The 26,900-nt window shown below is 40.8% G+C and overlaps 1 protein-coding gene across 1 annotated transcript; it reads right to left on the reverse strand.

Annotated features, from left to right (window-relative positions):
• PREB (prolactin regulatory element binding) lies at positions 1–24,979 on the reverse strand. Its single transcript, XM_033937925.1, has 9 exons — positions 24,845–24,979; positions 16,928–17,129; positions 16,016–16,236; positions 11,108–11,188; positions 7,068–7,192; positions 5,949–6,122; positions 2,735–2,807; positions 2,214–2,373; positions 1–1,016 (listed from the first exon to the last, which is right to left on the reverse strand). Exons 1-9 carry the CDS (start codon positions 24,977–24,979, stop codon positions 922–924), a joined length of 1,266 nt encoding a protein of 421 aa, XP_033793816.1. The 3' UTR covers positions 1–921.
• Between the last annotated feature and the right edge of the window lie 1,921 nt (positions 24,980–26,900).

Genomic DNA, 26,900 nt, shown 5'->3' on the forward strand with positions numbered 1-26,900 from the left:
ATGCACACTTCTCTCACTCATTCAGTGACCAGACCAAAAAGAAGCATGTCTCCTCATAGGCCCTAGGTGACAAGTTTCAGTATCAAAGATAAGGCAAAAATAGAGAGAGCAAAAGAGTGCAACTCTGTTTTCTCATGAAAAGGCAAAGTAATAGCTTGAGCTGAACTATGAGAACAGCAGTAGGTGGTGTATGCAGGATAAAAATAACTGAAAATTAACAAAATACCAAGACCTGTCTTTTGGCATCTTCTGCCTGAGTTTCAGAAAAAGGCAATAGATAAGATTCTGCCATCTAGTGTCCCAGAATAAAATGAATAAGCAAAGGAAGCTCTCTATATTATCTATATGCTGAAGACACCTGGAGTGCAGGAAACTTTTTGGACAAAGGGGGATATCTTAACCACAAAGGGAGAGATTCAACATGATATCTGGAGCCTTGGACTGATAGCAGGATAGCTCCTAAACAAAGGAAAAGAACTTGTCATAGGTCACAGTTAACTACTTTTTCTTCAAATCATTAATTAGACTTCATCTTTCCCCTTTCCTCCAGCACAGCTGGGTTAAAATTTCAGACATAGCTGAAAAAGTTAAAAAAAAAAAAGCCCCCCCCCCCAAAAAAAAACCAACCATCCCACCAATACATGTCACAAATTCAGTCTCTGTTGAAATCCTCTTCTCGTTTTCAAGTTGCAGAAGTGCTGCAGGATGCTGGCTCTGCAATTTTCCTCATGAAACCACAGACGTGAAGCAGAGACACAGACTGAACTAACGCACCAATCTGATCATGGCTCCTTAATTTACCGGTTCCACTATCCTGCCCTATTCCTCTATTTTTCCTCCCATTTGGATATCAAGGGCCAGATGTGATGCTGCACGAAATCAGGAGAAGACAGTTCAATCATCCAAAGTGCTTTGAGTGTCCTATAAAAATCCTGGGAAAATGTGCTGCAGCAGCAGAACAGCAGCAAAGATCATCAGAGCACACAGCACCAACAGCAGCCAAACTGGGAACATATCTGGGAACAAAGGAGAAAGGATTCCCATTGGTTTTATGACAGACATCTTTGCACCATAAAAGCTATGTGAGCAATATTTATGTTAAAAAAGAAAATCCCCTGAAAATGTCCAATTGAGTCTTACATTTTAGCCAATTCCTTCTATCTTGTCAACATCCTCTGGTCTATATTACTTCCAGAAGTTTTCACAGTGGGGTTTTCTCCTACAAATACTGTTATATAGTTTTTGGGAAGAGACGAGAGCATGATTTTTTGGCCCTGAAAGTTCATCTTGCTTCTTAAGGTTTCTAAGGTCTATCAAGTACTAGTGTTTGTGGAGGCTGTAGACCTTCTCTCACAACTACCCACCATCTTCCCAATTTTTTAAGCTCTTTCCTAGCCACAGTGATAGCCCTTAAAACCACAATAGCTCTCACTAATACTCCCCACAAGTTCATTTTGAATCTGGCTACTACCATGTTCCCCAAAAATAAGCCCTAGCATGATTTTTGGGATAGGTCTAAATATAAGCCGTACCCCAAAAATAAGTCCTAGTTAGATCCCCTCCCGAATGTCCTCAACACTCCCCAACTCCATCTCTGGATTTGCCAGCAGCAGCGCTCCCCCCCCCCCGAACCCCTGCTGATCATCCCATCTTTCCATCTCTCTCTCCCATCCGAACCCTGCAGACTCTCCCACCGTGAGACTGACATACCTCCCACCAAACAGCAGCATCGGCAGCACTCTAAACAGGCTGGTTAGCAGCCTTCTCCCGCCGGGGCCTTCCCTGTGCCGCATTGCTGATGACAATCAGTGATGCAGCAGAGGGAATTTGATGCACAGGGGGATGGGAGGGAGGAATAGAAGCTGTGCAAAGATTCTGCTGCATGGGGGGATGGGAGGGGTAGAAAGATGCTGCAGAGGGAAGGCACGAGGGGAGGAAAGATGCTGCACATGTGGAGGAGAAAAAGGAAACATTAGGATTGCCTTCTGATTGCCAAATTTCACCATAATATTAAAAACCATTTCCAGTAATGTTGTGTAGTACCTGTGTTTTATTACATACCAGCTGGGGTAAACGCAAACGCACTCTCTGTACCTCAGATCTCAAAGAATTTTAACACTGTAAGCACATGTATTCTAAAGCAATATGTAACACAATACTGATATCCTAAATGCAATTTGGTACCGAGCATGGAATATTTCAGATGAACATACATCGTCTGGGTATAAGATGCAGTTTGCAGCAACTGTCCACAGCCACACTCAGCAAGGCAGCCTCATTTTCTCCCATGAGCTCTCTTCCACGCCGTGTTTCTGGTAGAAAAGTAACATCGGTCACCACGATGCCATGGGCTTCCTTTACATAATACACCTTCTGAGGGACACAAGAAGAGAAAACAATACTTCAGCTAAAAGCAAGCTGCTTTAATCACTCAAATGACTACAGGGAACTAACAACCTGAGCTAGGGTTGTAAAAATGTAACTCCCTCTGAATGTGTCCAATGGAAAAGGGGCAGAGAATTCACTTCCATCTACAATCCTTAAAGTTCCACACTGCCAATACAGATATTAAACAATAGACATATCATGGGCTTTGATATGTCATAACACAAAATTAAGGCTAATGTTATTACTGCACTGAATTAAATTCAACAAAGCAACACCACAAGAACTATGAAACTCTAGGCAAACAAAGGGCATTTACAGATAAAACAAATTTAGAAGATAAGTATACCTGAAGGGAGAAAGAGATGTAGATTGTGACTGATCCTGTCACTGTGCCCAAACCAAGAAACGTTCCAGAGTCACTAAAAAGAATGAAGCCATGTTTAAAGTAGCAGCAACAGTTATTCTACTCACCTTCTAACCCACTCAGTTTCCTCCAGGCCTGATGCAGCTGCCAGAACAGCACCAGATTAAAAATAAAATGGGCTGATAAAGTCAGCATGACAGGATTTAAGATATCTAAGAAACCTCCTACCCATTAACATACTAAAAATATTGGAAACCTAACAGATTCTCAAGGAGTCCTGAAATATATCATTATAAATTCTGGAGGTTCCTCACCCAGGATTCTGTCAACCTGCCAACATTAGTTTTCTAAACGATTGATTTTGTTTCAGGACAATTGTGATATGCGATTCTAAAAGTGGAAGCAAACTGGGTCCTTCTCTACCATTGTACTGTCCATAAACTCACCAATATGGCAGCTGTCTTAATACAAAAGATGCCGAGACTGACTGATATCCACTGAGCCTGTCTCTAAAGCAAACAATATGGGCTGCTTGAAAGAGCCCATCTGATTTTAATAGGACAGACCATTCCTTTATTACCCGAGTTTGTCCATCAAACCCCTTTCCTTATTTAAAAGCAGACTGAAAACCCACCTTTTTGATATAGCCTTCAATCCTTAACCCTACTCCTCTGCCCTCCAACCCAGCCAGCTGATTAACCGTTCCCCTTAACTGTATCCATGACATCCTGTTTGTCTTTGGGAAGCAAAGCTGAGATTGTGATGTCATAATGCCTCCTTCCACCAATAAGACACAACCTCATTAGCGATGTCACAATGGCTTGATTGTCCTGTACTCCCCTCTGCCCTCCAACCCAGCCAGCTGATTAACTGTTCCCCTTAACTGTATCCATGACATCCTGTTTGTCTGTTTAGATTATAAACTCTTTCAAGCAGGGACTGTTTTCTTATTCTTTGTCACTCTATGCAGCACTGCGTGTGTCTAGTAGCGCTACAGAAATAATAATAGTAGTTGCAGTATTCTCATAAGTATAAAGTGGCAAAACATCTAAATCAGTCTGACTTATGTATCTGTCCTCCAAAAATCTGTCTAAAAATTTTTTTAAAAAAATTCAGCTACACTACTTGACTATCACATTCTTTGGCAACAAAATCCACAACTTGTGTGTTAACCTGAATTTTTTTACATTGATTTAAAGCTGCTATTAGTGTTGTTTCATGGAATGTCTTTTAATCTTAGTATTGTTTGTAAGGCAACAATCTTGTAACTATCTTAGATCCTTCTCCCCATCATTGTGTTTCCATATTGCAGATAGTATTTATAGACATAAGAATAGCCTTACTGGGTCAGACCAATGGTCCATCAAGCTCAGTAGCCCTTTTTGACGGTGGCCAATTCAGGTAGTACCTAGCAAAAACCTAGAGAGTAGTGACATTTTATGCTACCGATACAGGGCAAGCAGGGGCTTCCCCCATGTCTGTCTCAATAACAGACTATGGACTTTTCCTCCAGGAAACTGTCCAAAACTTTCTTAAAACCAGCTCTCTATCCGCTCTTATCACAACCTCTGGCAATACCTTCCAGAGCTTAACTATTCTCAGAGTGAAAAAAAATATTTTCTCCTATTGCTTTTAAAAGTATTTCCCTGTAACTTCATTGAGTGTCACCTAGTCTCTGTAACTTTTGATGGAGTGATAAATCGATCCATTTGTACCCAGTTCTACTCCACTCAGGACTTTGTAGACTTCAATCATATCTCCCCTCAGCCGTCTCTTTTCCAAGATGAAGAGCCTAACCGTTTTAGTCTTTCCTCATACGAGGGGAGTTCCATCTCCTTTGTCATCTTGGCAGCTCTTCTTTGAACCTTTTCTAGTGCCGCCGTATCTTTCTTGAGATAAGGAGACCAGAACTGAACGCAATACACCAGGTGAGGTTGCACTATGGAGCGATAGAGGCATTATAACATTCTTAGTCTTATTAACTATCCCTTTTTTAAAAATAATTCCTAGCATCTTGTTTGCTTTTTGGGCTGCTGCCACTGCATATTGGACAGAAGGTTTCATCATATTGTCTTGTCTACAACACCACCTGAGTCCTTTTCTTGGGCATCTACCCTAAGGTCTATAAAATATTGAATAGAGTGGGTAAATGTTTACTTTTTCCAAACACACTAGTACTAGGGAGCATGCAATGAAGATACTAAGAAGTAGATTCAAAACAAACTGGAGAAAATATTTCTTCACTTAACATGGAATTCATAAGAACATAATAACCTTACTGGGTCAGACCCATGGTCCATCTAGCCCAGTATCCCATCTTCATGGTGGCCAATCCAGGTCACAAGTACCTGGAAAAAAAATCCATAGTACTATATTCCATGCTACCAATCCAGGGCAAGCAGTGGCTTCCCCCCATGTCTGTCATAATAGATTATGGACTTTTCCTCCAGATAATGTGGTGAAAGCAGTTAGCTTAGCAGGGTTTAAAAAAAGGTTAGGATAACTACTTAAGAAAAGTCCATAAACCATTATTAAGATGGACTGGGGAAACCCACTGCTTATTCCTAGAATAAGCAACATAAAATCTGTTTTACTCTTTGGGACTTTGCCAGGTACTTGCGAACTGGGCCGCCCCTGTTGGAAACAGGATACTGGGCTTGATGGACCTTAAGTCTGTCCCAGTATGGCAACTGTTCTTATGTAATCTCTCATTTTAACACATCCTTACTAAAGGTGTACTCCATTAGTTATGACGTCTCACTAGGTCCCAATTTCAGACACATTACTTCATCAGGATATACTTTTAATGCAGTTGCTTGGATCAAAGCCAAGCTGAAAATTTTATATATGCTGATAATATTAATGTCTTATTCCCTGTGTTAAAGGATTGTCAGAGACTAACAGATACAAAATTTAATTGAAGGAAGGGCCACATTGCACTGTCTTAAGTTGAAAAGGGAGAAGACAAACTTTTGTGGATAGATTCAATAATGATCTTCTTATATAACCAAATTTTCTCTATTGGCTGTAATTAATTTTCATTTGAGTCTATTTGAATTAGTTTCAAAAATCTAGGAGTATATCTTGACAATTTAGTTTCAATGAAAATCTATGTCCAGACGGTAGTGAAACCGCCCCCCCCCCCAAAAAAAAAAAAATAAATAAATAAATTTTTGGAAGTGGTAGTTTGATATACCTGACTGACAGACAGGAAATGACTTCATTGCCACATGGCTGTGTGAGTAATGCCAAATAATTCTTGCCATCCCACTTAGTAATGTAGCAGGAAAGAGGCTTGCGCTCCCTTTTGTAGGGAATTTGGACCGTATATAGCCGAAGGGCGTCCTTGTTATCCTCCACCTTACCAAACCTAGAGGAAAACCAAAAGCAAATCAAAGTTACCTTTTCTTGCTATAAAACACAGATCTACAACAACGCAAGAATAACTTAGGGCATGGGGACCATATAATGAAGAAGTGTTTACCTTATGAAATCAAAAAGAAAAACACACACAACTTCACAACAAATCTTGAAGAATACAATTTCCTCCAATTACATCTATCCTCAATCTATTCTGATTGAGGTGTGCAGGGCACTCTTCCCTGGAAATGAATCAGATAAACACTTCACTAAATACTGGACTAGGAGCTTAAATATTCTCAGTATCCCTTATGGCAGTAACAATCCCATCTGATACAAGCTTCTTTTTTTTTTAAATCAGGAAAGCCACAGGAAGAACCATCGAGTGTGCACTGGGCTCCAGTCCACTGCCTAGAGAAAAACTGTAGCGAGCTCTCATTTTTAGAGAACAGATGCCAGTAGTTTTGAATTGTTTCAATCTCTTTCCATAACAGAACTTCTGCCTAAAGTTATGACTGAAAATATTTTCTACAATAAAACTTCATTTTTTATTGAGAGCTGTGGTATACAAACCTAAGGATTAGATTACATTAGATTAGCTGTGGCTTTGAAGTCCTGTAGGATAGTTATAAGTCGCCAATATCATAAGTTGACCATCAATGTGATTGATGGCTCACAGGATTTATATAGCTTCTTATAACTGGAGAAGTACAGGTTCTTCTATCTGTCCCTAAGATAACACCATTTATTTACTGTCCCCCAGCACCAAACATAGAGGACAGATTATGTCTAAGTTTTAAAACAAAACAAAAAAACCCAAAATCCCCCGACTCATGAGGTCAGTGCTTTTGAACATTGCAGAACAGATGGAATCAATAAGACCCAACAGCAAGTATCTATATATTTTTTTAAAAAAACCAAAAACGACTCAGACACTGCTGAGACAAACTATTACCTGCAAGCTTGGTATCTGTATACTCTGTCTGAGATTGCTGGAAGGTTTTCATTCCATCGCAAGCCAGTCACCAGCTGATCTTTCTTCCATACACAGCACTGAAAATCATGCCCCACTGTCACTATCTGGCAAAAGAGAGGGCCAATAACATATTTCTTCTCGTTATCAAGGAAAATTCAAAACCGAATTATCTAGTTTTGAAGAAGTAAATACCCACACAAGATATCTTGCAACTAATGATTCTTCCTAAATATATTGCAAAATCCAACCCCCCCCCCCCCATGTTTTTATACTTTTTCTGCTAACCTCAATCCTGGGAGGAAAAAATGAGCAGGCAGCAGTCCTATATCCACCACCATCAGCCTGAAGAGAAGGGGGGGAGGACACACTGGGGAGGAGAGGCTGCATACAGGATGTGTCTCACGGCAAGAGACGTGTCCTGTTGGCAATCAGCCAGAGCCAGCCTCTCCAGCCCTCTTCCCTACTAGCACCCACCATTGGCGGCTCAGGACCTGTCTCTGGAGGGGTGACATCACGACGATATCTGCGCATTTCCAGATGCCTCGAGCTGCAGCCACTACATTTAGTGAGCAGCAGTTCAAAGTTTGCGCGACATTGTGCTAGAGGCAGAAAAATACTGACAGGATCCATGTTTCTCCATCACTTATACTGATGTCATTTGAATTTTCAGCTTCCTTGCCTCTATTTGCTGGTAAGGGAATGTAACCCACTAGTATGGACTAATCAAGTAGGGTAGTAAGGAAATAGACATTTCAAGATTAATTCCATAAAAAATGCATAACAATGCATGTGATGCTATGCTAAAATGTCAAATCTATTGAAGATGCTTTCACAGGACTATGATGTAAAACTGAGTGAAATACTATATTTCCCAAAAATCTGTTGCTAGATATTCTCAACAGAATGCAAAAATTGTTCCAATTCAGTGTTCCATTAAGCGCAACAAATGGAGCAGGAACTCCTAATTAGACAGACTATGCTTTTCTTTCTGATTCATGAGGGTAGAGGATATCCCCTTAGTAGTGCAAACAAGGTTATAATCACTAGGCCAAAATAGGGTTCATTTAAAAACATGTCAAGTAGAAAGTCTAATCGGTTGGAATGTTTTACAAGACTCTGGAAAGGGCTATTAATTTAATCTTTTGTCTTATATACCATATTAGCCTTAAACTATAGGGTTCGACATGGTTTACAGTAACATTACACAATAACATACTTATACAATTTACAATAAGATTGAAAATATCAATTACTTATATTTAAATATATTTATTGATTTTTAAATCATATAATCAAGAATTATCTTGTACAGAAAGCAAATTAGCAATTCCACATAGAGCAAGAAACATTCCAATAACATATAAATCATGTATAAACTAAAATGCTCAAGTCCTCAAATTTGAATCCAAGATTTCTTAGCGAAAACAAAAGAAAAAGAATTGAACAAAATGTACACTCTTTCATATAAAGTTAGCTAGAGGGCTGATTGCTGGGATTAATCTATAATCTTAGAGCTTATGATTTTTCTGCCTCCAATCGGGAGAGCGCTAAAAAAGAAGTCAACTGATTAGGCTCAAAGAAAACATATTTAACTGATCGGTGATGCACTATACACTTACAAGGATGTCGTAAATAGAAAGTAGCACCTAAAGATGTAACACCTGGCTTCAACATAAGAAATTCACGGCGACGCTTTTGGGTCTCTCGTGATAAATCAGGAAATATCTGCACTTTACAACCCATAAATTCTTTGTCTATTTTTAAAGAATAGTTTTAACAACCAAACTTTATCAATAGAGAGAGCTACTGTTACAATCAAAGTACTTGGTTCTATAGCCTCTTTATCAGATTTTTCCAATAACTCCGATACATCCAATAATCCTTGGTCCGACGATTTTTTTAGCAATTTATTCTTATTAGGTAAGTAGTAAACTCGTGATAAAGGAGGTAATGAATCTTCTGAGGCCCCCAAAACTTCAAGAAAATATCTTTTAAACATTTCTCTAGGTGGTGTTAATGGTAGCCTAGGAAAGTTAATTAATCTTAAGTTATTGTATCTGGAGTTGTTTTCCAAATTCTCCATCTTTCTCCTAAGATTTATATTATCTTTCATTAAAGTTTCCTGTAGTTGTTTAGAGGATTTAATTTCCTGTTCAAGCTTTTGAACAGAAGAATTAGAGGCAGTCATTTCATTTTTCAATTCTTTAAGTTCAATAGAATGTTGAGACAGTTTCCCCTCAATTGACTGAAGTTTGGGACTTATGGTCTTCACTAGTCCGGCCATAAGATCCCATAGTGAGTCCAGAGTTACTTCTGAGGGTTTTTCCAAAGAAATTAAAGGTAAAGAAGTGTCATAGTGCTCACCGTCCAGTTGATTAACTTGTCGCTGTCCCTGAAGGCTGATTCGCCTCTCCTTAGATGATTTTTCCTCAGCTTCTTCAAAGGAGCTCATATCCATGAGAGCTCCTGTCAGCAGGCTCTGTGTTGGACTACTTGCCTCAGGGGAAGGCAAAACCCCGACATCCGGGGTTCCCTTACCCCTTGGAGAGCTGCTTAGCTGAGGCTGCGGGGGCGGCGCCCTAGCGTCAGGGCTCAAAGATGTCTCCAATCCCGGAGGAATCACCACGGCCTCTCTGACGCCGCTACTCCTCTGCGGGCCTCCCTCAGACGCCAAAAATGCTCCCTGCATCCGTCTGAGGAATTCCCCGATATCGCCGACCGCGGGGGTGGCAGTGGGCCGCGAGGCACCAGCGGCGCTACGGCCCCTCCGTATAGGCATCGGGTAAGTGATATAGCCGCTAAGAAATTATTGTTAAGAGAAAGTCCTCAGAGCGGCTCCTCAGCGCGTCTAGCCTGACGCCATCTTGGATCGAAAATATCAATTGCTTAAAGGATAATGGAATAATTATTCTAATGAAGCAAACAGTAAAGTTTTCAAATTTTTTCAAAAGTCTAGAAAAGACATTCTTATATCCAGCGGTAATTCTGCTGCCCCTCAATATCTCCCCTCGCTTCTCTCTCCTCAGATAAATCACTCTTTAATGTTACCCTTCTCCTCCACTGCCAATTCCAAACTTTGTTCCTTTCATCTAGCTGCCCCCTATGCCTGGAATAAATTACCCGAGTTTGTCCGTCAAGCCCCTTCCCTTGTTTAAAAGCAGACTGAAAACCTATCTTTTTGATATAGCTTTCAATCCTTAACCCTATTCCTCTGCCCTCCAACCCAGCCTGCTGATTAATAGTTACCCTTAACTGTATCCATGACATCTTGCCTGTTTAGATTGTAAGCTTTTTCGAGCAGGGACTGTTTTCTTACTCTTTGTGAATCTTTACAGCACTGCGTGCATCTGGTAGCACTATAGAAATAATTAATTGTAGCAGTAGTAATAGTAATGAGAACCCAAGTTTTAGACTGAATTCCCTGGGGCTGGCTTCCTTTTGGGTTTCTCTTTGTTGCTATGCTATACCTGTACCATTCATGTACCTATTAGTGGAGAGTGTATTTTCTTGTGTATATACTGCCTCTTTGTATTTGCGCTTTTGATATTGCTGTTCCTGTTATCCGGTTGTACCTTTTCTAATAAAAACTACAAAAAAAAAAAGGAAAAGAAAGTGTAACCCAAAATTCCATTTTGATAATTTCATAAATCATGCTATCCTTTTAACTAATTGTTAAAAAAGAGTTAAGAGATTTGTAGACACCCAAGACCTCATTTACCTATACAGCGTGGGAATGATCTCTCTTAGCTAGAGTAAGGACATGCCTTTCTGTATTAAGGTGCATAAGAAAGAAAGTTAAGGGAACACAGTGTGCAGAGCAAAGAGGAAAACAAAAAGGCTGGATGGTTCACAAGTGATGAATGTGAGATTCTAAGCAATTTGATTGATGTTATTCTCAGCATCAAAAGCTTGATTCACAAAAGTTATTTCCCATTCTGTGACCAAATGAGGTAAAAAAAAAAAAAAAAAAAAAAAAAGATTAATAGATCATCCCTCACATGATATTAACAATGCCATACCTTGTTATCTGGGTCTACAGCAATGTCTTCAATTTCTCCATTATGGGCTTTAAAATCCAGCGCCTTCTTCATACTGGGAAACTAAAACCAAGTTTACCAGATCAGAAAATTCAAGCAGAGGCTGCAAAATAGCATTCTTTTTACAAATGAGATATCCTTTTAATTAAAACAGCACTGTATAAATACATATTTAACTACATACTTTGTCATTTGCAACCATTAACATCTTTAAAATGCCAGATATGCTTCCCTATCAGAACTAGCATCAGTACCACTTGCCACAAAATTGCTGGGGTCATGGAAGGCTGGGGTATTAAAAGGCTTGCATTTGTAGCTTAACACCACCTTTTCCTTTTTCATCCAGCTCCATGAGGTGTTAATACCACAACCATTGTTTTTCACTTCTCTGTTTCCGAAATTGGATCCTCTCAAAGATCACTCTACCCCACCATCTACAACTCTTTCTCCCAGTAAATCTTCCTGTGATTCTCTCTCCTTTCCCTCTGTGGTTGGGTGCTCTCCTTTCCTTCCCTCCCTCTAACCTTTTATAGCCTGCCAGCAATGCTAGCGATTAGAGTACTACCGAAAGGCTCACCGGCTCCACAGTCTCTTGCAATCTCTTCAGTCCCTGTTACACTGGAACACCTGATGTAACTTCCTGTTCCAGTGTAGCAAGGACTGAAGAGACAGCAAGCTGGCCTACCACGGTGAGGCACAGCAGATAGAACAAAATAATAATAATATTTCTTATATACCACCCAACCAGAAGATCTGGGCGGTTCACAGCAAGAGAACTGAGGCATATCAGTGAAGATGCAAGATATAGTAGGAATCGGTAGAATTCAATGTTATACAATACAATAAAATACAACATGATACAATGTAGAGTGATACAAAGCAAAATCATTGCAAAAAGGTGATTAGACAGCCTGAACTGAATAGTCCGGCACGCAGACACTGCACCAGCAAAGAATGTACTAAGAGGAGAATGTACTAAGAACTTGAATGAGATCATAATGGGCGCCTGGCATCTAATCCACACCTACCATCACCAGCAGATAACAGGCATGCACCTCCATAGAGCACGTATTACGCAGGCACGCGCAATAAAGGAAGTGGCCACTGCTGCTCGGCTACCTGAAGATGCCGCTAGAAAAATGTTTTGTAACATAACATCCAACCTGTGATCCTGAGAGTCCTTAAACCTCATTCCCCCATCACTAGGAAGGGCTGCACGCTGGATGGGATGCACCACGGTGGAATCTACCTCAGGCTGTTCAAACCTGCCAAAAATCAGGATCCAGGTGATAAAGTGTAGACAGGGCCAGAAAGAGCTTTCCAGGGTATCACATTGTTCTGAAACCAGACCAAGGAGTTGTGGACTGAATGGAAAAAAGGCACAGGAGAATGGTCCGGGACCGAAGCCTGAGAATGAAAGGTGGAGAATCCAGATGGATCTCTTTCAGATCATCATCTGTAAAGAGGCGGGCAGAAGCCTGCTTAAAAATCTGCAAAGAGACAGCACCCAAATCTGGATGCTCAGGGCAGCCGAGGAGACCAGTCTCAGCAAAAGTATCAGCCATTTCCAAAATAAGGACAGTGGCAGGAGACAGAAAAATCAAACTCTGCATGGCAACTACTGCAATCGAGGTCTGGCACAGCCAGAAGAGGGCTCCTGAACAGGAAAGCTTTGCCACAAGTGCAACAGACCGAAAAAGCCCCAACACGCCCACCGGCTGCGTCAAAATGAGCAGAGTCTGAGGAATAACACCTTTCAGAGGAGCCAAATAAAATGGTGAAAAGGCCCACGCAACCATGGCAGGGTTGAGGTACATGCACCATGCCAAAAGAGTCCCCAGACTTGGAATGCAGGTGTTTTGCACCAGACTCCAGGACGGCCTCTGGTCGAGATATTCTTCAGAAGGCACAGACTCAGGCCAGCTCCCCAGCCCAAGGTTACTCGGAGGAGATGAAGTCTGAAGATCCCGCCCCCTCCCCCAGCATGTTATGGCACGCAATAAACAATTGCTGATCCATTGCAATCAATGTCCACATTCACCAGATTAGAGGCTGGGAAATCCATCCCAAACTATTTTGTGGTAAATCGAGGGGTTTTTGAGGCAGAAATAAGTTAGAAAAAAAGATCAATTTTAAAATCCAAGATGGCTACAGTCACAAATTCATGCCAAAAATAAACAAAAACCAAAAATTAAAAAATAGCAAATTTGGGGTCTGGGGAGGTGGGGAACCTGAACCCTAACCTCAGAAACTGTGAAAAACGTCTAGTAAAACAATTTTAAAGCCACGCTCAAAGTTCCTATAGGAGATAATGGAGGTTTACTCACAGTATGCAGTGCCAGACTGTCAGAAGCTTTAAACAGCATTTGAATGGAGGAAAAGTATTTTCTGCCTTAAACAGCTCCGAATGGATCCAGACTTGAAATCTTCAGACTGCCAGCTGCCAGAGACCGACTATGACCTCCACCCCCACGGATCCTCGTCCACGCAGTTGGGGGCATCCAGATATCTACTCGTTTAATGGCCAACTCAGACTATGCAATTATTCTAATTACATCCTAATCTAATCTAATCTAATCTTTGGTTTATACCGGGTCATCTCCCAGTGGAACTCGACTCAGTTCACATATAATTAAGACTAGAGTACATAGCAGAAAACATAAGCAAAGGAAGAACTAATTAAAAACTAAAGTACATAATAAAAGCATAGGAAAAATAACTATAATATCATCATTTCGGTGAGACTAAAGTTAAACCATTTAAAAATTGAAAGAACAAAGTTTTCAAGAATTTATGAAATAATTGCAGCTGGCCTAAAAGCCTAATGGAGTCAGGAAGTTCATTCCAAATCTCTACAAACTTGAAAACGAAAGAAAGATCGACAGCTTCATAGCAAATTTAATTCCCTTAAAGGAAGGGAAGAATAACTTACATCTTTGTGTGTTTCTCAAATGGCAAAGTCTAAAGGTATTCCAACATAAGGGGACAAAACATAAGAACATAAGAATTGCCACTGCTGGGTCAGACCAGTGGTCCATCGAGCCCAGCAGTCCGCTCACGTGGCGGCCCTTAGGTCAAAGACCATTGCCCTGAGACTAGCCTTGCCTGTGTACGTTCTGGTTTAGCAGGAACTTGTCTAACTTTGTCTTGAATCCCTGGAGGGTGTTTTCCCCTATAACAGCCTCTGGAAGAGCATTCTAGTTTTCTACCACTCTCTGGGTGAAGAACTTCCTTATGTTCGTATGGAATCTATCCCCTTTTAACTTTAAAGTGCCCTCTCGTTCTCTCTACCTTAGAGAGGGTGAACAACTTGTCTTTATCTACTAAGTCTATTCCCTTCATTATCTTGAATGTTTCAATCATGTCCCCTCTCAGTCTCCTCTTTTCAAGGGAGAAGAGGCCCAGTTTCTCTAATCTCTCACTGTATAGCAACTCCTTCAGCCCCTTAACCATTTTAGTTGCTCTTCTCTGGACCCCATAGAGAAGCTTGAAGATTATACATGCGCATTTAAATTGGATCCTAAAGCTTCACTGGCTCCCAGTTCGCTTTATCAACAAAGGGGAAACATGATCATATTTTCGTTTCCCAAAAATGAGCTTAGCTGCAGTATTCTGTATTAATTGAAGTAGTTTTAGACTGCCCTGCTTAATGTCCAGATAAACTGAGTTACAATAATCTAGCTGAGAAAGCACAGTGGATTGTACCAACACTGAGAAATGTTCTTGAAGGAATAGTGATTTGACCTTCCTCAACATGTACAGACTAAAAAAAAAAACAACATACTTTTTTGTCAAGGAATTTATCTGTTCATGAAATGTAAGTGATGAGTCTAAGATGACACCCAGGACTCTAGATGAAAAATCTATATGTAGTGAGATACCCGTTTTCTTTTTTTTTTTTAATTCTTTATTCATTTTCAACACATTCAATAAGTGAAAAACAGAATAAAATTAAACATTTTACACTTTAGACATCACTTAAGTTTTACAAGATTCATACATATTAATACCCTCCCCGACCCAACCTAATCTTTATCATTAAAATAACTATAAAATTTTCCATAGCTTCAGAAATATACTATACATATTTCAAACAGAAATTACACACATATAACCATTCAGACTTATTTATTAAACCACAAAAATTTACCACCCTTCCCCCCTATTTCTATCCATAAAAATGATCAATAAAAACCTTGTATACCTCCCATCCCTCCCCTCCCTGGATGTGCATTTTATCTAACCACAAAAACATAACTATAGTGATTCTACAAAGGACGTCAATGGGCCCCAAATTAAAGTTTTTATTATTCCCTAACAGAACAGTGTTTATTTTCTCATATTTATAGATTAGACATAAACTTGCCCACCAAAATGTAAAGTTGAGACGATCCCAGTTTCGTGTAATCAGTTGTATAGCTGTACTTGTCATAATTAAAAAGAAATATATTTTATGTTTATCTAGGGGATCTTTGATATGCAAAATGGTACCACAAATTACTATTTCATAAGTTGTTTTCAACGTAACAGAGGAAGGGAGGTTTTCTAATCTTGGCCCAATCCAAAGTAATTTGGTTTTGGCAGCGTTCAGTTTCATTTGAATAGACAAAGCCCATAGTTGAAGTTTAGAAATGCAGCAGTCTATACTAGGGATCCAGCTATGAATATGGGAGGATGACTTCCCTTACTGAACCAACAAAGGTAGCACCCCTCATTTGTACAAGGAGCCCAAGCCCATCTAGCTCCCAGACGTGCATGAACGTAGGCCACTTAAAGTACAGCGTGGTAAGCATGGATCAAAATTACTATTTTTTCATCTACAATGACCATTCAGCAGACATAACAGATGCTTCCATATTAGCACTTTATATCAATAAATAGTAGTCTTACCTCCCAAACCCTCACGAAGCCATCTGCTCCACCTGTGATAAGTATGGAATGATCCTTGTTGAAACAGACTGACTTTTGCAACAACTCCTGACTGAAATCTGTTTGTACCACTTGCAGTTTGTCTACAGAGACTTCAGCTGTCTCATTTTTGGTATCACCACCTCCATTTTTTACAGTACTATTAGATGACTTCCTCTTCCTAATTCCTTTCTCATTTGGTCCTATAAAACAGAAAAGAAGTTTTGATTCACAAAAGCCAGCCTTGAGTGGCCTCAGAACATCTTTACCACCATGCTATTCCCTTCAGTAACAGAGACTGGTACTCCTTTAGTGACTTCATGCCCAGCTCTATTACTTTATTGCCATGATGTCAATTAAGTTGTCACTTTGCAGGTATATTTTTAATAACCAGAACCCCAGCTCCACCTGCAACTTGCACTCCTAGCACCATCTAGCTCTCAGCTCCACTATAGCAAATAGTCTTGCTCTGCTACCACATTTTTAATGCTGTCATATTATGTGCACCTCCAAATCTAGTAGTTCCACACAAATCTGTGTTATCACCTATCCCAGAGGTAGACAATTCCGGTCCTCGAGAGCCGGAGCCAGGTCAGGTTTTCAGGATATCCACAATAAATATGCATGAGATAGATTTGCATCTCAAGGAGGCAGTGCATGCAAATCCATCTCATGCAATGATGCCAAACAAACAATGTTCAGAAGCTAGGGTAAGGGAAAATTTAGGGTAGGATAGCACCCCCACCCCCAAAAAATAATTTATTAAATGTTCTGAAAAAGTAAAGCAAATGTACTTAAGCATGACTGACAATGGATGACAAACCGAGAACATATAACAAAGACTATTACATTTAAAACAGAACCCTAACAGTACTATTAAAATTCACAGTTTACCTGGCTTTCCCTGGTTGCTGTTAGCTTTCTTTGCCTCCTGTTTCTTTAAATGGAATTTGAACATTTGACAATATTCATCTTGTCCTGTTGCAATCACATTGCCAGCCAGTGCCATGTTCATAGGGGCACGAGTCTCTGTGTCATGTGAGTGAATGAGAGAAGCGGTGAGCTGTCTGCCAATCAATTCCAAACGCAAAAAGTGCTGTGAAAAATAATACATACCACAGATGAGAGTAGGTAGAAGTCCTGAACACCATTAATGTGCAAGTTGCCAGAATGGCAGCATGGAAAGATTAGGTACAGACCATGATAATCTTCTTTCTAGTAAATATGCACTAGAGAATGACATGGGGACAAATTTGTCCCTATCCCTGCAGGAACTCAATTTCCCTGTCACGTACCCTATCCCTGTAAGCTCTGCCTTAACTGCACAAGTCTTGAACACGTATGATTTTAAAGTGTTTGAGGCTTGTGCAGAAGAGGACAGAGCATGCAGGAATGGGACGGGACAAGAAAAGAACTCACAGGAATGGGACAGGAAAATGAGTTCCCGCAGGGACAGGGAAAAATTTGTCCCTGTGTCATTCTCTAATAGGCACATCATTCTGGAACACTTTGGTAGTCAATCCCTGGTCACGAGATCCTATGTTTAGCGTCATTAGCATTTTTCTACTCTGCTTCCCATCCCTCTGGGCTGTCCAGTACTACCTTAGCTCGTATCAAAGCATATGGTCAGCCCTTGAGGAATAAACAGAATAGGGCGGGGAAAAAAAACCCTCCCTGAGAAGCAAGTCTGTTCTGCTCATATCATAACATATAACATTAAATAATCATAAGATGGTGGAACAAACAGGCCACCTACTTGGGTCAGGAACTGGTTGAGTGAAAGGGGACAAAAATGCTTAAGTATCTGAATAAATTTATGTAAACCATTCTGAGCTCCCCTGGGAGAACAGTATAGAAAAGTGAATAAATAAAAGGGTAGTTTTTATCATTGGAGATCTCTCTGAGGAAAGGGATGTTACCAGTGGCATGCCTCAAGGTTCAGTTCTTGGGCCTGTTCTTGTTAACATTTTTGTAAGTGATACTGCTTAAGGACTGTAGGGTAAGATTTGCCTCTTTGCAGATGCTACCAGAATCTGCAATAGAGTAGATACCCCTGATGGTGTGAATAATACGAGGAAGGACCTAGTGAAGCTTGAAGAATGGTCTGAAATTTGGCAGCTAAGATTTAATGATAAGAAATGCAAGGTCATGCATTAGGGCTGCAAAAACCCGAAGAAACGGACAGTACAGTTTAGGGGGTGAAGAACTTTTGTGCACAAAAGAGGAGCAGGACTTGGTTGTGATAATATGTGATGATCTAAAGGTGGCCAAACAGGTTGAAAAGGCAATGGTGAAAGCTAGAAGATGTTAGAGTGCATAGGGAGAGGTATGGCGAGTAGGAAAAAGGAGGTATTGATGCCTTGGTATAAGACTCTGGTGAGACCTCATTTAGAATATTGTGTACAGTTCTGGAGACCATACCTTCAAAAAGATAATCCACATATCTACCACATTTTTCTGTAAAAAAAGATTACTTCTGAGTCTAAGGAAATAATTATCACCTCTTAACTCATCCTATGCCCTCTCATTCCAGAGCTTCCTTTCAAATTAGAGAGATTTGACTCATGCGCATTTATGCCTTGTAAGTCTTTAAATATCTCTTATCTTCCCTCTCCCGCCTTTCCTCCAAAGCATACATATTGAAATTTTTAAGTTTGTCCCCATGTCTTATGATGATCATCGACCATTTTAGTAGCCTTCCTCCAGACTAACTCCACCTTGTATAGTCTCCGGGTGGAGGTGGTGGAGACAAAGAATTCACTTCAAGATGGTTTGCATTATCTACAAGGCAATCTATGGGGAAAACTCTTGGCAATGTCAGTGTCTCCCCAACCTTCCTCAATGCACACATGAACCAGTGCTTCAAAATTCCCTTCCCCCCCCTCCCCCCCAGCAAGTATGTTGGAAAAAGGCACACGAGTCTACATTTGAATTCCAAGGACCACTTATATGGAATAAACTGCCAGCACATATGAGAATCTAGTACATACCTTCATTTCCAGAAAATGCTTAAAACTCACACTAAAGACCAGAATACCTGGCATAAGTACCTAACCGTATAAGTACCTAAATTAAATCCCCAACTTCTCTTTTCTGCATATACTTTACAGCGGTATAAAAAATGATAAATAGTAGTAGTAGTAACTGAGGTGAACACTTAAGCTAATGGTTTTAAATGTATCCAATCATCACTCTATTGTGAGCCACAATGAATCCAAGCAGAGAAATACAGGATATAAGAACCACATGAGTTATGTCTTGAGTTAAAGACAGCATGGGACAGGCACATGGGATCTCTTGGGGAACAGCAGAGATTATGAATGCTTTGGATGGGCATACTGATGGGCCATTTGGACTTTATCTGCCTTCATGTTTTATGTTTCTATTGAGTGCAACCTGCACTAACAGTCCTGGAGTTCTGAAAGATACTCCATGGTCTCTTCACAGTAGTAGTGGTTCCCTGTACTGGACAGAGGAAAGAAACAAAGGTATCCAGTATTACAGATGTATCTTAAGACAGCAAATAGACTAATGAATATCTGCTAGAACAAGCTTCCAGAATGATGTGCCTATTTACTAGAAAGATTATCAAGTACCTACCTAATCTTTCCTTCTAGTGCAATAGGCACATCATTCTGAAACAAATGGAATTCCTCAAAGCAGTCCCCTGGAATTTTAGGGTGAGACAGATGAGCCTGCTGAAAGTACCGATGATATGAATGTGGTATCCAGTTTAGCCACTACATCCATCGTATTAAAAAAAACAAACAAACTTTGTGAATGTATATTCTTCAGGGGAAACAGTTCTGGACTCTGCCCAGGACGCTACACTCCTAGTGAAATGGGCCTTTGTGGCTGGCGATTGCTTTCTTCTGCCAGCGTAAGCTGATGAAATGGCCATATGAATCCATCTAGAAATCGTTGCTTTTGAAGCTGGCTGGCCCCAGCCAAAACTCATTTGTAACTTCCAGATAGTGAAGAACCACTCTGCCAACATCCAGCAATATTAGAGCTTTGTCACTCTTCTTGGACCCCTTGGGTGTGAAGGTCGGCAACTGTGCCTCCTAGTTGATGTGGAGACTACTTTCGGCAAGAAAGAGGAGACTATTCTCAGTGAAATGCCCATCTCCAAAATCCTGAGAAAGGATTACTATACCACACCATTTCTTATACCCCCCAAGTTTTGGCAAGGATTCACTGCGGTTTATAAAATATTTTCAGATATTCGTTGAAGTCACATTATACTCGGTTTAGCTTATAAACAAGTATAGATCAGAAACATTATGAAGAAAAGAGATATGTCTAACAGTTTCCTGACATGGTAATAGGAAAAGAGTGGACGCAAATAGTCTGGTAGGTTCCTGACTTTGGGTCCTTGAAATTCAAAGGTACGGTAGATGTGAATAATTTTTTCCAACGGACTTGTTGAGGTGATGGAAAGGTCAAGTTTATTAATAATAATAACTTTATTCTTTTATACCACCATAACCAAACGTTCTAGGCAGTTTACACTAAAAAGAGCTGGACAATCAGCGAAATACAATACTACAGTAAAAAATACAAATAAAATAGAATTTCAATAATAAAATTCACTAAATAATAAACTTATCAAGCAAAGTGGTCTTAATTAATTTCCAAAAACTGTAATAGGATAACATAGCTTGCTGAATCCATTTACCTAACAAAGATTGTTGCCTACCAGCTTGAAACGCTAGGGTCCTATCTAAGAAGGTCTTATATCTACACCCATTAATTTTTGGATAAGCAAATAAGTAGAAGTTTCTAGTTTCTCTTGATGGTCTATGCAACACAAAATGAGGAAAAAGGTAAGCTGGAGACAATCCCAATATCAGCTTAAAGCAGATACAGGAAAATCTGAGTAATACTCTTGCTCCAAAAGCAGCCAATGAAGTAAATGATAATATGGACTAATATGGTCGTTCTTTTTTAAACCAAGAATGCAGAAAGATGGATAAGCCTCACTGAAAAATACAATGATACTTTAACAAAAGATGAACAGAAGCAATTTGTTCTTTGGCTAGCGACTGAAAGGCATTTCCTTCTGCATCAAAGGTGGCTCTTATGTCAGACTGCTGATTTGTCGAGTGCAAAAAACTCAAATTTACTGTTAAGCTTAACAGTAGTTTAAAAAAAAAAAAAAAAAAAGTGAGGTGGGGCAACCCCTAAACTTTGTTTTTAAGTCAAATTTTACATTACATTAGTGACTTCTATTCTGCCTGTACCTTGCAGTTCTAAGCGGATTACATTAGAAGATGACTGGACATTTCCAGGAAGTTACAATTTAGGATTAGTTACATAGTAGAGGCTTTGAGGAGCAATTGAGGATAGATAGAAATAAGAGGATTAAATTTAGGGAAGTTGCAGTTTAGGGGCTGGTTACATGACTGAGTTATTGAGGAGAAATTACAAGAGTGGTAGGAAGACAACGGGGAGATTGCAGGGAAGGTGAGGAGAACTCTATAGATTTTTTGAATAGCAGAGTTTTGAGTTATTTTCGAAATGATTTAAAGTCACTTTTTGCTGTCAGCAGGTTGGAAATAGATGGATCCAATTTTGTGTGTTTTTCGTTTTTACATAAAGGAATAAGATAGACAGACAGACATGCAAATAGTGGTATTTGTCCTATCATGTGGGAAGAAAGGTTTATGCTGTCATTTGGTTTATAAAGTAAGAAAATCAGCAGTTTCAACTCTTGAAGATGAGAAACGAAACACAGATCTTATATTGAGTTGGGCAAGGTACAGGTGACCTGGATTGGCCACCGTGAGAATGGGCTACTGGGCTTGATGGACCGTTGGGTCTGACCCAGTAAGGCTATTATGTTCTTAAGAAAAAGTTATGTGAGACTTGCACATGATCCTAATGTGAATTTTGATTGCATAGTTTGTCGTTTACATGCAAAGGGACTACAGTGGTCAGCATTTGTAATGAGTTTTAGGGCTCCTTTTAACTAAACTGCAATAGCGTTTTTAGTGTGCGCAGAATTTTAGCACACGCTAAACCCACGCTACATGCCAAGAACTAACGCCAGCTCAATGCTGGCGTTAGCGTCTAGCACGCGCTAAAACCGCTATTGCAGCTTAGTAAAAGGAGCCCTTAATGTATATGTTTGGGGAATGTAAAGTGAGTGTGATTTATGAGTATAGTGGGTTATTAAGATTAAATTGGATAACATGGTCAGCAGCAGTGTCGAGAGAGATCGAGAGAATTTGCTGCATGGGCTGGGAGAGTCTGCTGCAGGAGCTTGGGGGGGGGGGGAAGGGAGGGAAAGAAAGATACCCCAAATTGGCTGTCTGCCTACATCACTGGTGTCGTGACCTGTTACACGAAGATATGTAGCAACTCTCCTTCAGCTCACTGGATCCAAAGGGGCCCTGACTTAGTGAACACCATTGCTCTAAACTGTCTAATATCTAATAAATGGCAACCCTGACAGATATAAAAATTGGAATCTGGGGGTTTTTTTTCACCACACCTGAACATTCTAATCATACCATCACATTGTAATTATACAAAATGTCAAATTAGGCAGGACTGGTATTTGTCCATTTGTCCAAATGTATTTAAATTACTGTATAGTCTTTGGGGTCTTTTCCAGATAAGCCCCGCCACTAATGCAAAAAGTGCACGGGCGAAAACTTAAGCCCCGCCACCACTAATGCAAAAAGTGCACGGGCGAAAACTTAAGCCACGGCACCTTATAAATTATGAAACTATTGAAGCCCTCCGAGGAAATTATGATTTTAATAATGACTCGGGGGGGTTCAAGGAGGGGCAGAGCCCCCCCTTGTATATCACTTTCCCCAAGTAGTCACTTAGCATGGTGTTAGCTAAAACTGTGGCGGGGGTTAACTTTTTGGCGGGGCTTATCTGGAAAAGATCCAATCTTTGTACTGTCCAAATGTACTCCACTGTGAATGTTTGCCTGTAGACCGTTCTGAGCTACTGGGAGGACGGGATAAAAATCTAAATAAATAAAAGTCTCCAGAGAACATTTAGGTGCAATATGAAGAGATGATGGGGATTCTGTATGGAGCCCTATGTTTCAAGTAGCAGAGCCCATGTTTTTAGAAAACCTGCCTTTCCAATGAGATCAGATACTAATATTCACTCAGTAGTATATCTATATGAAGAATATTACAAGATTTAATGGTAATCCTGTGCCATGGATAACTACAATATGACCTACTAAAATTTTCAAAAGGGGTCACAACCTGGGCAGGCCCTCCAAAAGATGTCATTGGTCCATACCTCTGGGGGCCACAGAGAAAGATTGAAAACCACCGATCTAATTGGCTTCAGAGACTTTTCCCATTGCTTTATGTATTCTGTGCTGACAGAACAGTGTTTAAATAAAAGCAGTTCATATATACACTATCACTAACCCCCTCCTTTACAAAGCCGGCCACCATTCATAGAATTCCTATGAGCATCTGAGCTGATACCACCATGGTCGGCATGGGGGTAAGTGTTTGCTAGCTGGAATTCAGATTTTATTTAAAACATTTCTAACCCACACAATCATCCTTAGCAGGTTACACCACCACATACATAAATCTAAAGTTGTTGGGGTTTTTTTTTTGCTCTGTTTAAGGGTACTGCATTTGGAAGATGTATTGATAAAAATTTTATAAGGGTTAGTCTTGTAACCATGTAGCAAACTCTGTGCACTGTTTGATGATTTTCCAGGCTAGTGAGAGTGGGGAGACAGTAATCACATAAACCTTACGTGTATGAATGCAGGGTTCTGGATGGAGCTCCAGTGCATGACCCCATTGCCATGACTGAGCTAAGAGTACTAAGGATAAACCTAGAGTGTTACATGTGAAAGTTTATAGCAACACATGAAAAATTTGGGTAGGCAAAAAAAAAAAAAAATAATAATAATCAGACCTTGTAAGAAAGACCATACACGTGTATAAAGGAGAGAGAAGCTGCAGATCAACGATCAATATTCAGGTTTCTAAAGGTGCAGTACAGCACCAAGACAGACATTTAAAGAACAGATATCTGCTCATTATTTTCAGATGTTTCCCCAAAGGTTCAATTTACATCAAGCATACCACATATAGAATGACAGCATTTTAAACAAAAGAGATGGATATTCTCCTAGTCAGAATACTCCGCTGCAACCATAAAATTATAAATGAAGAATAGCAATCATATAACTGTGGCTTTTATCATAAGCGCAGGTGTTCCACAGACACACAAAAAAATCAGCCCGTTACATTTCTGAACACAGAGTCCCAAGATCCTTGTCTCAGAAAGTCTTCTTGCGCTCTAAACAAAGCACATATATACTCAAGATCGTTTTCAGGAGGGTCCATGTGTAACCAGCAGAGAGAACAGTTCACAAGACACCTGCCAAGCAGGACTAGGAGCTTTTCCCTCTCTGGTTTTTAACACACTGCATTCCCACCCTAGCCAGGGAAAACTGTGGTAGGAGAAAAGAAGCTACAACAATAGGCCTAATTTAACAAACTGCCCTTCCCCGACTACATTAAATCAATGCTCTTAGAGTAGAAGCATGGGCACACTTTGTTTCCAGGTTAAACGAGGACTTTGGACTACACAAGAGGCAAGATTTACGAGTGCCCACTTTAGCTCTGTGACTGTGGGAGCAACTCATGAAAATTTTGTCCCTATGTACTGTGTATGTACAATTCACTACTCAGGTGCTAAAATGCAGACGCTTATTAATATTGAAGGGGGGGGGGGGAGAGATGTTAACAGCTGGTTCTTCTCCTCCTCTCCCTCCTTTATCGATCACCCCAGTCTAATCTCTCTCACCACGCCATTCTTGATGCCCGTCTGAGCAGCGCCTCCGCCACCTGCAGTAATAACGAGCCCATTCTCAGGATGTATCTGCAGGGTATAAAGAGGAAAGGGGGCCCGATACAGCTCGGGGTGCTTGCGACGGCCCATCCCCTCCCTCTGCTGCTCACAGAACCGAGGCCAGTACCGGGAGCCAGAGAGAAAACTCTTCTTTCATGCAACGGGAAGGAGGGGGGAAGCGCAGACTCTTAAGGCAAGGGGCGCCGAGTCCTGCGCTAAGGGTTAAAGCGCTAGCAGGGTTAAAGCGCTCGCGACTCTGTGGCACTCGGGACCCCCAGTCCCGGTAGGATCCGTGCAGCAAGCATGCCCCGTCCTGCACACCCGAAGCGGAACACTCAGTGCCCACCACGCAGACGCTGCCACGCCAGAACCGGTTCAGCACCAACGCTAGCCCTCCGTGCCAACTACCGACCGGCCCCCAGCCACCGAGCTGCGCACGCGCGCAAACGAATTAACCTTCTGCGCAGCCGCCGGAGAAAGAACACGTCAGCTCCCACGCAGGCGGCTAAATACTTCAGAACCCCCACCGTTAATTGGACGTATGAAAGCGCGTGGCCTTCCCACAGTCCTCCAGGAGCTGTTTACTAAGGGGGGCTGGACTTTATTTATGCTGCGGTGCTGAGGAGGAAGACCACAAGCTAAAAGTCCACTTTTTTTGAAACGGTTTTCAACGCTTAACTCCCACTCACTGCTGTCAGATACCTATACCCACTGTATTCATTTCCTCTACCATAATCTCCCTAACCCTGAAATGTCCTGTCTAAATTAGATTGTAAGCTCTTCTGAGCAAGGACTGTCTATTGCAGGGATCTCCAAAGTCCCTCTTTGAGGGTCGAAGCCAGTCGGGTTTTCAAGATTTCCCCAATGACTATGCATGAGATCTATGTGCATGTACTGCTTTCAATGCATAGTCATTAGGGAAATCCTGAAAACCCGACTGGCTTTGTCCCTCAAGGAGGGACTTTGGAGACCCCTGGTTTATTGTATGTTAAAATGTACAGTGCTGCATACGCCTTTCAGTGCTATAGAAATAATAAATAGTAGTAGTGGTGGTAGTTATGGAAGAGTCTGATAGTCAGGTGGAAGGTGTAAAGGATGGATAAGGATAAATGATAATTTCCGGGATGGCTATATAACTTGGCTCACCAATTTAAACTTTAGGGTTGCCCGGTGTTGTATTTGATGGGATAGTTCACTGTATTTATTTAGAAAATAATCAAATCTCCATATTTTTTTAATTTAGAGTGTCCTGGTGTTTTTCTAAAGATGCTGCTGTATGTTCTGCATAAGTGAGAATAGGATACACTACAGAGACAGGGTGGCCCCATCCCACCAAAATGAGTGAGATTTTCTAGTGCTACCTGCATCTGAGTGTGAATGTTGACAGATTTGCATGGTGTTTGTTTTCTTAAATGCTGCTGAAGCTAGGGCAGTAGTTTAGGGATACCTAGTGGAGAGGGTAGTAGTCTTGCTGCACCATTGGGGCAGGGAGAAGGGAAAGGGAAGATACATCTCTCCCTCTCTCTTACTCATCTTCTTCTGGTCCATTATCTCTTAGTGCTCTCTTTCATCCCATAGTCCAGTATCTCTCTCTCATAAGAATTAAGCCTCGCCATACTAGGACAAACCAAAGGGGTGAGTACCTGGCAATATACCATACCAAAAGAATAAAACAGATGGATTTTATGCTGGGAGGGGCCAGAATTGTAATAGACTCGCACACAGACATGCCGGCAGAGCAGTGGGACACCTTAGAGGGCACTGCTGTGAACTTCACAGAAAGGGTGACAAATATGCACCATTATAACCCCCTTATAATTTGTGCTGAGCCCTCTCAAACTCCCCCAAAACTTATTATAACCACCTGTCGCTCACCCTAATAGCCCTTATGGCTGCCGATGGTCAATATATGGTATATAAATTTTTTAAATAAATGATACCTATATGGCAGCATAGGAGGGTTTTGGGGGGCTCACACTTTCCATCATAAATGTTGTGTTTAGACTGACTA

The sequence above is a fragment of the Geotrypetes seraphini genome, chromosome 3 (genome assembly GCF_902459505.1).
Source record: "Geotrypetes seraphini chromosome 3, aGeoSer1.1, whole genome shotgun sequence".
In the NCBI taxonomy this organism is placed as follows: domain Eukaryota; kingdom Metazoa; phylum Chordata; class Amphibia; order Gymnophiona; family Dermophiidae; genus Geotrypetes; species Geotrypetes seraphini.

Coding starts and splice junctions, on each gene's coding strand:
- PREB (XM_033937925.1), bottom strand. CDS start 24,979: ATGGGCCGTCGCAAGCACCCCGAGCTGTATCGGGCCCCCTTTCCTCTT. Junction 2,374..2,734: donor ACATCTCTTTCTCCCTTCAG/GTATACTTATCT, acceptor TGTGTCCCTCAG/AAGGTGTATTATGTAAAGGA. Junction 1,017..2,213: donor GCATCTTATACCCAGACGAT/GTATGTTCATCT, acceptor CTTTGTTCCCAG/ATATGTTCCCAGTTTGGCTG.